At 42.2% G+C, this 13,121-nt stretch overlaps 1 protein-coding gene across 8 annotated transcripts in view; it reads left to right on the forward strand.

The window, feature by feature from the left end:
- Positions 1 to 13,121, forward strand: part of LOC138603534 (inositol polyphosphate-4-phosphatase type I A-like) — a 36,110-nt gene that overhangs the window by 3,541 nt on the left and 19,448 nt on the right. For all 8 annotated transcript variants that reach the window (XM_069675365.1, XM_069675367.1, XM_069675370.1 and 5 more), the window contains exons 2-8: positions 4,067 to 4,158; positions 9,855 to 10,090; positions 10,718 to 10,762; positions 10,918 to 11,036; positions 11,533 to 11,649; positions 11,793 to 11,872; positions 12,904 to 13,015. In XM_069675365.1, coding sequence (XP_069531466.1) covers positions 9,985 to 10,090; positions 10,718 to 10,762; positions 10,918 to 11,036; positions 11,533 to 11,649; positions 11,793 to 11,872; positions 12,904 to 13,015 — 579 coding nt within the window. In that variant the 5' untranslated portion in view covers positions 4,067 to 4,158; positions 9,855 to 9,984. The remainder of the gene's footprint in view (positions 1 to 4,066; positions 4,159 to 9,854; positions 10,091 to 10,717; positions 10,763 to 10,917; positions 11,037 to 11,532; positions 11,650 to 11,792; positions 11,873 to 12,903; positions 13,016 to 13,121) is intronic.

Below are 13,121 nucleotides of genomic sequence, written 5' to 3' on the forward strand. Positions count from 1 at the left end.
AAGATGCTTGTTTACATTTGGATTTTTGCTTTAAAAATGACTTAACACGTCTATTTTTGGACCTTTAAAATGTGGCAAAATTATTGATCCCAACGGTGACATTTGAGGTGATCCCAGGGGCCTAAAGAGCTCAGCCAGCAGAGGTGACCTACTCTACTCTCCTTAAATATAAAAAGCTGTACCACCGTCTCATGAAAGCTGGCTGCAGGGTGAAATGGCACATTTGAAACTGGAAAATCTAAAGCATAAAAGCTTTATTAGATCTGACAGCCTTTTTATATCGCCTTCTGGTGCCTCCTTTCTTCTGTCTTCTCTTATATTCTCCTTTATTTATGAGTAGAAAACCTGTTTGCTACACCTGTGATGGAGATGCTTTGACCTCTGACCTTTTACCTTATTAATTATTGAACTAAATTTGCATCAGATGCATGTTTACAGTCAGTCAATGACCTATAGAGAAATTCAGTTTCAGACTGTAAGCGGAAAAAGCTGTGTCACAGCGAGCGGTCAGACTGCCAGCTGTAGTTGTGCATGTACTCGCGACACACTGTTGTAGTTCAGTTTATCAGTAAGTCTCTCCTCAGTGAGAACGCCCTGCAGCCCTGTGGTGTTAAACCTGATGCTTCGGACAAATGAGGCAGACAAACGTCCGTCCTGGCGTTACTGTGGCACAGATGGCCCGAGACTCTAACACTTGCCTCTCATGCAAACAGGGAATAGAGACCTGTTAGACCACCTGGTTGACTGCTTTTATTTTGAAAAGCTCAGATTATTTTACATAACAGTGTTTAACAAATACCTGCGTTTTTGTTATCTCCGTCTTCCTCCGGGAACATTTCGCTCTCATTAAGGAGAAACCTGTCCTCTCTCTGATAATCTGACTTCTTCTAGCTGACTCACCGTTCAGACTCAGAGCCACATTTTGTTTTCGTGTTTTGGTTTTTGTCTCCTCGTTCTGATGATTCATAAGCTGATGCCTACATCTCCCGAGAACAGATGAGGTCACGGGCGTATGAATCTTTTTTGTTGTGTTTCGTCCTTGTGCGAAAAAGGAAGAAATTGCCAACTCATGTAGCCATAAAATCATCTTTTAGTGATGAACATTACCAGTGGTGTTTAATCATTTCACTTTTCACCTGAACATACAGCATTTATTGGCAGAAGTCGGGCACTTGATTGAACCTCTTGGAAGAAACATGCCTCAATGGATCGTAATAGAGGTCTATAGGTCAGTCCATTGTTTTGTATTAGACTGAAATAACAAGTATGGGCTGGATTGCCATGGAACTTCTTACAGTCAATAGCAAATATATCAGCATGCTAACATGCTTAATGAAGGATGTGAATGTAGTACATATTATACCTGCAAAAGAACAGCGTGAAAGCATTATTATTTTAGCATGTTGGCACATTTAGCTACAAGCACGAGTACAGCCACACAGAGATGTTAGCATGCTAACACTCAGTACTCGACCAAATGTCTAAATGAGCCTGTGTCAGTGTTGCTTGTCGTCTATACAGAAGTTTCCAAGTTTAATTTATTGCATCGGTAGAAGGAAATAGCAGAGACCTTTGCACACAACATGTCAGTATAAATTTGTCTGTAAAGTTAAACAGATAAGGGTTAGCGCAGCTTTATTAAGAGGTTTTGTTTCCAGCGTTGGTGACTTTGTGTTTTCATACATCAGTCTTGGTTTTATGCTCGCAAGTCTTCATTGATAACAGACAGTTTTTCACTTCTGCTTTCAGCTGGTCTCTTCAAACGCTTCAGACCGCCTCTCGTGTCATGTTTGACCGCAGAAAGATGTCCTATTGTTTGTTAATCACACAACGACTCTTACAGCTGCATAACACAAGGTTCAAGTGTGAAAAGTCGCCCAATTCAGTCACGTGTTTCACACCTATAAGTTGAGGCGTTTGTGTGTGTGTTGCTCCTCTATCTCTAGTTCTGGACTTTGATAATGAGCTAATGCAATGTGCGGTTAGGGTTGCCGTGTGATTCTCTCTCATAAACCAGTTCAAAAAGAAGATTCAAGAAGATCTTCCTTCCTCTTTTGTGTCCTTCCTGTAAAGAGGCATGACGCGTGTAGCTTAAAGTAGACATACATAGGTTACTTGTATTTAACAGTATTCTTGGCAATGAAGCAGCCAGGTGTTCTGCAGCCAGATGTTCAGGCAACTCAGACAGAAGCAGACTGAAGGTTACTGGTGGACTCTTTCAGACACTTCCTGAAACAACAGAAGGAAGTGAAGCTAACTTGAGCAAGAAGCAGTTTGACACACGCTGAGTGTGGTTGGTACTCTCCTTTTTGTGCTAACTTTCGCTGTAGGAAAGTGTATGCTTTGTGACTGAGCTGTGGAACACTTGGTGCGAAATAGTTTCACCTTGTTGGCTGATGAAGTTTTTCCTGCTGATAAAACACAGGATCAAAACACTGTGTAGTTGTCACTCTTAAGAAGGCAATTCATTTATTTACACTGTTACTAAATGAAACTACCTCATTAGAGTTCTTAAGATAGCAGTAAGCTGATTAACTGATTATTCTGGCCTGTTATGCAGCTAACTGAGCTAGCTAACAAAGCTAACTTTAGCATGTGATAATATAGATTATGCTTCTTGGTCAAAATGCTAAAATTGCTACATGAGAAGATTGTAAAAACAAATTTTAAAAAAGCAAAACATGCTAATATTGCTAGCAAGACAGTTAGCTTAGCTTAATCTGATATTTTTTCCTCTTATTCTGCACTATATAATTATTAACTCGAGTCAAGTTCCCCTCCCTTAAACAGTTACTTATGTGACAGCTTGGGATGCCACAGTCATTTCCTGTTTACACAATTGATTGCTTCTGATTGGACGGTTCTACAAATGTTTCCCTGCAACCGATTCACACAAAATTTAGGCCTAGTACTTTAGCCCTTCTACCTTACGCATGTGTTGTTGGTGCAACACGATGTAGTTAGTCACCTGTTTTTAAGGCATTTTTGAGGGATGGCACGTTGTGTTTCTTGTGGCTTCTTCACAATAAAAGCCCCATTCATGTTTTGCCCTTTGAACCCTTTAATTAAGCACATATATATGTTGTTTTAGATCAAAATACTTGTATATTCTGTAAAATTGTGGATTGTATGGACTTGCAATTGAGAATTTATTAGTTAAAAAAGGCTATTTTAATAGATAAAGTAGTCATTAGTAGTAAAGTATTTTCATATTCTAAAACACTTTCCTTAATGATTTAGCAGTAACACATGAATAAGGTTTGAAAATGTGTATCGCTTAAAGCTTGAAAGACCAATAAACAATATTGATATTATGTTGATTTATGTTCAGCTATACAGAATATTTCAAGGTGTATTCCACAAAGGAAGTGTTACGGATGATTGGACGTATTTGCGCCATGAATAGTCTCTGATTTAGTGATGCAGAGGTCACACAAAGGTCGTGGTACTTGCAGGGCGTCAGTGGAAACTATTGTTAGTAGTTTATTGAAGATAATGAGTCATTTTTGCGTAATGCAAGTGGGACAAACTTAGAGATAGAGGGTGATGTAGAGAGGTGGAGAGAGTAACATGGCTGAGAGTGAGGGGGAGAAACTCAATACAGTCCTCTGTGTGTGTGTGTGTGTGTGTGTGTGTGTGTGTGTGTGTGTGTGTGTGTGTGTGTGTGTGTGTGTGTGTGTGTGTGTGTGTTGAGGGTTTGGGCGATGCTCATTTTCATGTGAAAGGGGCTACAGCTGCTCCGTCCTTCTAAAGAAATTATTCATGCTTTATTCTAATGTCGATCCCACAGGGTCCACACACACACACACACACACACACACACACACAGAGGAACAGGGAGTGTCTATTACTGTTTCAGTCGTGCAACAGGAACAAAAAATCTGTTTCTGACACTGCTCGCTCGTTTTTATTTTAACGTTTTGGTGGCTGTGGTTTGAAGTGAGCAAACATGGCGTCTCGCGTAATGCATGGACTAAAATTGACAAAAAAAAGGGGAAACAAGTTTGTGATGGAAACAAATCTTTGTTTATACAATTTGGGGATAACATGAGTTATGTCTTTTCAGACTGTGAACTTCTGCCGCCCTGGTTTTGAAGATCATCCTCTCTGAACCTGGATCAGCCGACCTCCTCTCTCCCTGCATCCCGTCTATAGACTGTGAGTACTGAATGATGAGGAAGCCTACAAAGGTTAACCCATATTACATTAAGGGTTAGCCTGCCAAGTCATTATTGATACAGCAGTTTTCTCTTCTTCTTCTCCTTTTTTTTCAACAGTTAAACCCCCCAAAATACCCGAATATGTGGTGCTGTCGCTTTATATACGACTAACAGATTCATTGAGCCTATCTCACACATCAGTCCTATATTCCTCTTTCATCAAATACAAGTGAAAGTTTTCACCTTGTTTTTTACTCAGTACAGATTGAAATGACTGTGAAAGTTCGACTGGTGCCTTTAAAATGAAACGCTAATTAAAAGTTTAAGAAACAACAGGACTTTTATCTCGACTGGAGGAAAGTCAGAACAAAAAGATGCATTTGTGAAATCCAGACAAGCCTTTGAACTCGTCCGCTCTCCTCTGGGGTCAGCAGACCGTCTGCAACATTTATGGTCAGCCCTCTGCTGTAGTTGAAAAGAAGACAGCCTGTTTTATTGATCATAAGAAAATGCATCATATTTCGACTCCTGAGGTTGATCCTGGCTTCCTTTGATGGAGATTTATGACCAAATATTATATAGATAGAGAAGAGAAGTGCAAGAATAACATCTAATACTCAGAACAATAATGGGCAGATCCTTAAGCTGTTAGTTAAAATAATGAGTTTTCTTTCTCTGCTGCAAAAACAAACACATACTGAGAAGCAATGTGTCTTTTAAAATCAGCATTTTCAATATTTCTCTGGTTCTCTTCCATCAGCTCATGTCAGCGTTACTCAGCCACCATCTGCTGCATCTTTGGGTTATGAAACTCTCTGGATTATGTGTTTATCTTGTTTTGGAGTCGTCCTTCTGCTGTTGGATTTAAAGTGAAAGAAAGAACCACATTTCTCTAAATGTGTCGTCCGGTCTGAGACGCGATGCGACCCGACACGGCGGCGCGTGGTGCGATGGCTGCTCCTCGGCGTGTGAAGGGCCTCCTGGCAAACAGAAGGCTGTAAAATGGGGTTTCACCATGTATGGTCAGCTGGACTCTCACTCTTGTGCACTCTGTCTTGAAACGAAGACACCAGCTTTAAACACAGCCACATCCATGTGCACATATAATATATACACAAGCAGAGGAGAGGAGCTGTGTCTGGAAGGCAAACATTCGTGAATCTAAGGGATTTAAACCTGCTCGTAACATTTACCTCCTTCAGAAATCAAGAGGAGTTGAAGCGACTGGTTGTGCCACAAGCTTTAGAGCTTCTTTGTCATTCTCAAACACAGTCTACAGGATAAACAACCTTCATATTATGCAGGCTCTCGTCTCGATAACTTTCTCCTCTTATTTCAAACGTATTTCAAAACATGCTGCAGATATGTGCTGCAAAAATACGTCTCTTATCGAAGCAAGTCCAACAAGTTGTCCAACCTAAACCTGAAGCCTCCTCATGTCCATCCAGAAGAAGGCAATGTTCTGTGTCTTTAGGCATTTTAAATTATATCGTCAAGATTTTGCAACAAGCAATGCAACCAATGCAGTGAGGAAAGTCTCTGCCTGACGCATGGAGCAACTCAAACAGCAGAGAAGCTTAAATCTGGTTGTTGTGTGTGCGGCGAGATTAAAGACACCAGCACACTAAGCATATGACCCTCGCATTGAAAGTCACTCTGGATAAGAGGGCGAAAGCTAAATGTGTCAAATAACATAAATGATTACTTAATTAAGGAAAGATTTAAGTTGCTGTCAGAAGAAACAAATGTTGCTTTGTCAGTTCCCAGTTCCTCTCATTGTCCACTTCTTTCATCTCTTATTGTTTGTGAGGCCACATCATGTTTCGCTGCAAGAAAATACCCCCCCAAAACATCTGATGTTGAATGGATGAAGCCACCTGCAATAATAAATAACTTCCCAGTCTCAAAAAGGAAGTGAAATCTGGCTTCAAGTTTTGTTATATGCTGCCAGATTTAACCAAAAGCTCCCCAACAATCACGTGACCCTGCGTTGTCGTTTGTTCTAAGCTAAATATGCAAAATGAAAAGAAATTACCTCCTATTTTTAATGCAATTGTACAAGTAATTAATGTCCTTTGTTGGCATTTTAATAATATAGATTATCAACTGACTTAATACAATATATTCTACATTCAAATGTACTTAAAGGCTCCCCATAAAAGCCAATTTAAACAGGGCTCTTATAATAAGCCAAAATCCAGCCTGTGAATCCTGGATTTGCGTTTATGTGTCAGGAGCTGTTGCTTGGATTAACCTCGGCCTATACAGCACGTGTGTGTGTGTGTGTGTGTGTGCGCCCCGATTCATGTGACTCACAAACCTACACACACACATAATTCACCGACACACCAGGCTAAATGTGGAGCTCCCTTATAAGGCGGCTTTTCCCCCTCAGTAAAGTTTCTGTGCAGCCTCGGATTCGAAGAGGAGTTTGACTTCCTCTTGTTTGCTGCTGTTGATTTTTTTTGGCAAGATAGTGAATCCCCAGTCGAGCCAAATGAGTTTATTTGAGGTGTTGAATCCGTCGTCTGTTGCAGGTCAGACAAGAAGGGATTTGGACTGAATGTAAGCGTTAGAATGCATGCTTAATTTACACTATGGAAGGAAAGTAATGGTTTTAATGTGATTTCTGAGGCTGAGGAGGACTATTTCTGGTCATTTGCGACACCTTTTTTCACATCGTTGATGTCTGTTATGAGCTTGGGATGATCTGTAGATGCACACTTTTTGATAAGAAAAACTTGGAAGCAGGTCCTCGTCTCAATCCCTCTCCGAACGTGTCGTCTTTTTGGCTTTGTGGTTGGAAAATGTGACTCCAGTTGGCCGAGAGTCTGGAAATTTCTTTCTAGGTTTGGGAACAAAAACCAGAGATGCATCAAGTCCGGTCCCTCTCTCGACTTCATTCATGTTTACTTTGATGCAATTTTAAAAGCTTCCAGACCAAAGTAGAAACGTAGAAGCACATGAACTGTTTGCTTTTGAAGATTTAAAGGTCCCTGCGAGTGTGATTGTCAGAATCATCCTCATCCATGCCGCTCTTAAACACTATAAACAGGTGCTTTAAGGACTGTTGTCTTTGCTGTCTGCTTGTTTTAGCATCAGGAGTCCTGCTCCCTACGAATCGACATTAGAGCAACCGGAGCCACCATGACTGAAAGCTGTAGTCTTTCATCTGTTCTCTGTGTGTTTGTGTGAGTGTGTGTGTGGGTGTCCAAGCTTCATGTGATTCATAAATCTGTTGTGAGACTGAGCTGGAGCCACACTGACTGACTGCTGCAGTCTTACAGGAGCAGACACAACTGCAGCTTTTATAAAGGTTTGATTCAAGTCTGAGGACATGTTGTTCGATTTGATCGTACATAAGTCTTTGTTGATAACCGTAGCTGTGTCTCTTGATGTTTGTCTCTTTCCTGCATCATATTTGTGCTTGCAAACTCTGAAGAGAACAGAAATAAACGGCAGGTTCAATACAAGGTTGTAGACGTCTGAGATCCAGCAAACCCCCCTTAATCATAAACCCGTCTGTTCAACTCTTGTTTTATGTACTTCCAAGTGTCTCTTCCCATCAGCACAACACTCCAGCTCAGCCAAAAGGCCCTACAGACTGATGACTGAGTGTTTGTGGAGGCAGCACTTTAATCTGATCACAGAGGACGGAACGTGTCTGCTTGTGTTTGTCTCCAGCCTCGCCGTCAGAGCTCGTGTTGTTACATTGATATTAGATATTTGCACAAACAGCCTCCTCCGGAGACACGGCAGGTACGTCGCCTGCTCGAGAAATCCACTTGTTTATCTGTTGCTCATTTTGTGCTGCAGTGTCCACGTTTTTCTGGCTCTCGTGTTGATTCTTCGACCTGTTGTAAAGGCCGTCCTCACTTTAAAACATCCATATAGATGAAAATCCAAGCTCCAGGTAGATTCTCCTCCATGCAGGTAGCTCCTGATGTTTGAAGATGTAGGGCACATGTATCTGGAGTTGATCAAAGTGGGGCAGGATATTAGGCACTCAGTGGTGGACCAGATATCAGGAAGTAGGCCGCACACTTTAACCCAGAACCACAATTAAAATGAGATCGCTCTGCTGGCCTGTGAAAGATGGATCGCTTCCAGTTCAGTTTTTAACAAACTGCACCACAAGACGTCGAGAAAATCGACTGTTTTTCAGCTCTGACACAAGGTGTTAACTTTAACTTTGGCCTTAACCTGAATCACAAATACACGTTTTTCTACAATAAAAAGACCAAATTTCTACCAAAATAGACCCCACAGATCTCCATCTGTGTGTCATCTAACTAGACCACGCTGCCCCTCCATCGGAGCCAGCGCCTTGTCCCTCTGGTTCGCTGCTTTGCTGCATATAGGCTAATTGCTCTTTAACGAAATGGGACAGAGAAGACAGAGGAACGAGAGCGGGAGAGGCAGCAAAGACTGGGACAGTTACTCATCCACAGGCTGAAACCTTCAGGGAAAAAAGTGAGGATTTTTGGAGGAAAATGTGGGTGATGGAGCTCAGGTGAAACTAGGAACGGAGGAGGATGTAGAGGAGACATTTCTGCAGAGACAGATGAATATAAAGTTAAATAAATGTGAGAATAAAGAGGAGGAAGAGAAGGAGAAATGCCTCACCCTACAGTCTCTTAGCAACATCAACATATGATCTCTGAGCGAGAATAAAAAAGCACATAAAATGCAAATTTGTCCATTTTTCAGTGGGTTGACACACAGATGCAGATAAACACTCTGCTGAAGCGAGCAGCAGCATTTTCCATTAACACAGACATACTGTACATTTATGCATGTGTAAATATATACACGCAAACACGCAGACAGACCACACACGTGCGGAGAGTGATGCAGGAGGCTGACAGATGATGCTCAGCTGCATGCTAACAGACACGTGCCCCTCACTCACTGTCTCAGTCTATAAATACATACAGAAAATATTAATATTTATATAACCATAAATATGTTTGCCCTCAGCTCCCTGTTCTGGCCGCATCCCGACCTTTTCACTTTCAGTTTATTCATATAATTATTAACTTCTAACGCCTTTCTTTTTGTAAAGTCCAACAGTAGAGAAACATTTAATTGGCCGTCACATTTGCTGCATGTAAATTGTTTTGCTGGATATTTTTTAATCTACTGAACGACAAATTTGCACCATGCATGAACATTTTTATACAAGGAGAGGAGCTGTCTGTTACTGTTGTTTCAGGAATGTTTTCTTAAGCAAGCTTTCACATGAATCTGACGCCATTCAACTGTATTTAAAGTCTTATAGAAAAGTGTTGATGTTCCATCTGCCTCTATGATTATTTTAAGCTGCAGGTTTAATCAGAAGTTTCACTCTAATATGATAAAAAGTTGCACAAACGTCAGAGCTATCAAATGAGAGACAGAGCCCCTGCTGCAGACTGTGTAGGCGGCGAATGAAAATGAGATTACTTGACCTTTACAGTTGCAGTAGTTACTTTGAGAGATGTTACTCTCTGTCTGTACTTTCTGTATCTTGTTCCTTATTTCTGTTCTGCACACGTGTTCCCCCTCGCTGCCGCTGTGGGCGTTCACGTTGCACATTAGCATCAATCTAAACATTAAGTTATTCTAATTCATTCATTTTCAAGCTAAGATGACAAATGTTTTATTAATTTTAATGGAACCTTCCTTTTTCTTCTTCTCTCTCCGTGTTTAAAGAGGCGAACCAGTTTCTGGAGCAGCCGTGGATCCTCGCAGAAAGAGGGGCACATCACATGGGAGAGCGTGACGGTGTGAGTGAGGGTGTGTGTTCAGGCCTCCTGCCGTCGCCCGCTCTCCGTGGACAGGCATGGCGGGGGGCAGAGAGCGCGGCTCTCGCATACAGAGGCCGTGGTCGGTGTACCGGGCCAACACGTTCGAGCTGTCCAGTGAGATGATCGGCTTGGCGCTCGCAGGTGAGGGTGGAGTTTATTCTGCACAGAGATTCAATAATACCCCTCGTTGATGCAGGTTTTTCAGACCTGGGAAGACCGGAGATCGGAGCCGAGGCGATATTGACCCGGGTCTACTGCAGAGTCATGTGACCCGGGTCTGAATGCAGATTGTAACCTTTCCCATTAAGCAAAAAAGTTGCACGTTAGAGGGTTTTTTGATCAGTGGGAAAAGGGCTCAATTGAACACAAACAAGATATTCTCAGCGTAAACACCATCTGCCATTAATGTTAGCCACTTGCAGCACTAATTTTACTCTCTGACACGCGCTCAGCTGGCAGAGTGGTTAACTTGTGTGGGAGCCTGTGGCCTCTTCAGCCACTGAAGCGGCTCATAATGAGGCCTGAGGGCTGCTCTTCATCTGTTAACATCTAACAGTTTTGAAGAGTTAAGATTACAACGGCAGAGGGAAACGTAACTCATCATTTTGCTCTGTATCAGCATGAAAATGTACCTGAAAGTGCCAGAAGTCCTCGTAATGCAAGAGTTGCTTTGAGTAGATGTATTTGACATGAAGAGAAGCTCCTCTGTGTGCTGCAGCTGCTTTGTTTGATTTCTAATGTTTTCTCTGACTCGTCGGTCATTTCCAGGAAACAGTCAGGACCCAGATGAGCCTGTGCTGGAGTTCAGTGTCGGTGAGTCAAAACAATCCATCCAGAGCAACTTGGACTCATCAATTATTTATTGGCCTTTCAATGGAATCATCTTAGGAAAGTTTGTTGTTGTGAGAGTGCAGAATAAACACATTTGCGATGCTTTTTGGCTCGTGTTTGTGTGTTTTCTCCTCCAGCCTGCACAGACCTGCTGACTCCTGCTTTGGATAGAAAACCCAACAGCTTTGTAGCAGTGAGCTGCACGACACCACCGCAGGCCTTCTGGACCAAACACGCCCAGACCGAAGTCATCGAGGTCAGACTCGAAACACTCTCTTTCCCTCCTCTACCTTAAAGTCACAGAAAAATGGCAGTTTAAACGCTCATAATATGACATATTTACAGGTGAAATATGTCTCCACCTACACCCCCTCATCTATGTTAATACTTTAGATCAGGAGGTGGAGGTAGAAATGAATGTTACCACACACTTTTGGAAGCCTTTTAATCCCACTCATGTCCAGTAAAACACCTCCGACCTGCTGCAATTGCTCTCATGATGAGGACGATGTGCAGTTTTTGGGTCAACTGGTCACTTCAAATCACATTTAATTAGAAATATTTCCAGTGTGCGCCCACATGTGCACAATGAGTCATCAAAAGCGTTAACAGGAAGTGCAAATAGATGGATTTACATGTTTGGCGAGAAGTCATTCAAGCATCTTAGCATAAGTAGCTCACAACTGCTGATGATTTCTTGATTAATTGGTTGATTTTTGGTCAATAAAATGTTTTTCTGCGTCCGTCCACAGGGCACCAGTAACCCCATCTTCCTCAGCAGCATCGCCTTCTTCCAGGACTCGAATATCAACCAGCAGACGCAGGTGAAACTGGCCGTGTATGACGTCAAGGACCGATCGCAGGGGACGGTACGAAACACAGTGAAACACACTCTTTATTCAAATCAGCACAGGCGTGTCTGTGCTTCTGTTCTGCTGAGTTCACAGCTGATGAGAGATAAGATGTAGAGTAAGCAGGCGTTCATGTTGTGTGTGTGTGTGCGTCTCTTCAGATGTACATGTTGGGCTCGGCACTATTTCCTGTGAAGGAGCTGTTGCAAGAGAGGAGCCACAGACTGCAGCTCGAACTCAGGTAACGCACAAACTGTTTCCTCCTTATTTTAGCTTAGTAATAATAACAATATGTACCTCTTACCAAGGTGGTAATGTTATTCTAAAGCGAGCCGTCTGTTCTTTGTCCTTCTTCCTTGATGATAGCACTGCTCTATAACAAAAGGTCATTTACATTTTTGATCCCCAAAGTCCATTAAAATGTCGACCACCTGCTGCGAAAGTTTCAAAAGATGCAGAGCAGACGTCACAATGAAAGACACACAGGAAATCTATTCATATACAGGAAGTGATCAGCATAAAAATGTGTTCTACTTTCGTTCCTTTGCTTTAAATGTCTTTGACAAGAGGTCAAATCTCATGAAGTAGATTGACTTGTAAGAAAAAAGGGTTTGATGTAAGACTTTTAGTTTTCGTCACAATAACTGTGCAGTTTTATATCTGACAATTTTAATATGACAGCGAACTTAAAGGGCCAGTTTGCTGATTTTTAACCTCAGTCCTGTCATGCGATTATGGGGAGCTAATGTCATTATGGTAGAAAAAAATGCGTTTTGGCTCTGTGCCTTTGGAGGACGCTATCCACTTCTCTAAAGGGCGCCCGCCTCCGATGTCATGTCTCGCTCAAAATCGTCAGGTTTGAAATGTAGACTGCAGACCTGAAGATCTTTTAGACAATCCACTGGTATATACTCGTCGTATTTCAGATTCTGTCCCGCTCTGAGCCGTTGCCTGCAGTGAAACTGGTAGTATTTCACTCCAGCGTCTCTCGCTGGGCCGTTCCGTTCAGAGGGAGGGGCGCAATGCATGCTGGGTGTTGTAGGAATGTAGAATGGGCGAAACCACGAGCTGTTTGTACAACTTTCTCCACAGCTATGGCGCCAATTTCAAATATTATTGCTTCTATTGATTAGAGAGAACACCAGCTTTGACTGACAGCGGCTTTTTCCACGGGCAAATTGCTCCTTTAATGCAGTTTTCTTTATCAAAACAAATACAACACTAATGCATTCATACGGGGGAAACGTCATGTAAATGTGTTTGAATGCACAGATCAGCAGAGAACCAGCGGGTGGGGAACGTCACTATAGCGGCCTGGCAGATGGAGGAGAGAGCAGATCAGAGGATGTCTGTCGGCCGCCTGCCGGACAGCATCAACGGACGGGTAAGAGGAGCATCTTAGTTCAAGATTAAATTCCTTTGTTTGGGGGAGAATGGGTTTAATTTGTTGAAGATAAATCAAGTACTGTAGGTTGTTGTATTTCACAATT

Source organism: Semicossyphus pulcher, unplaced genomic scaffold, assembly GCF_022749685.1.
Source record: "Semicossyphus pulcher isolate SPU_LCO1_2020_fin unplaced genomic scaffold, fSemPul1.0.p SCAF_24, whole genome shotgun sequence".
Taxonomy (NCBI): Eukaryota; Metazoa; Chordata; class Actinopteri; order Labriformes; family Labridae; genus Semicossyphus; species Semicossyphus pulcher.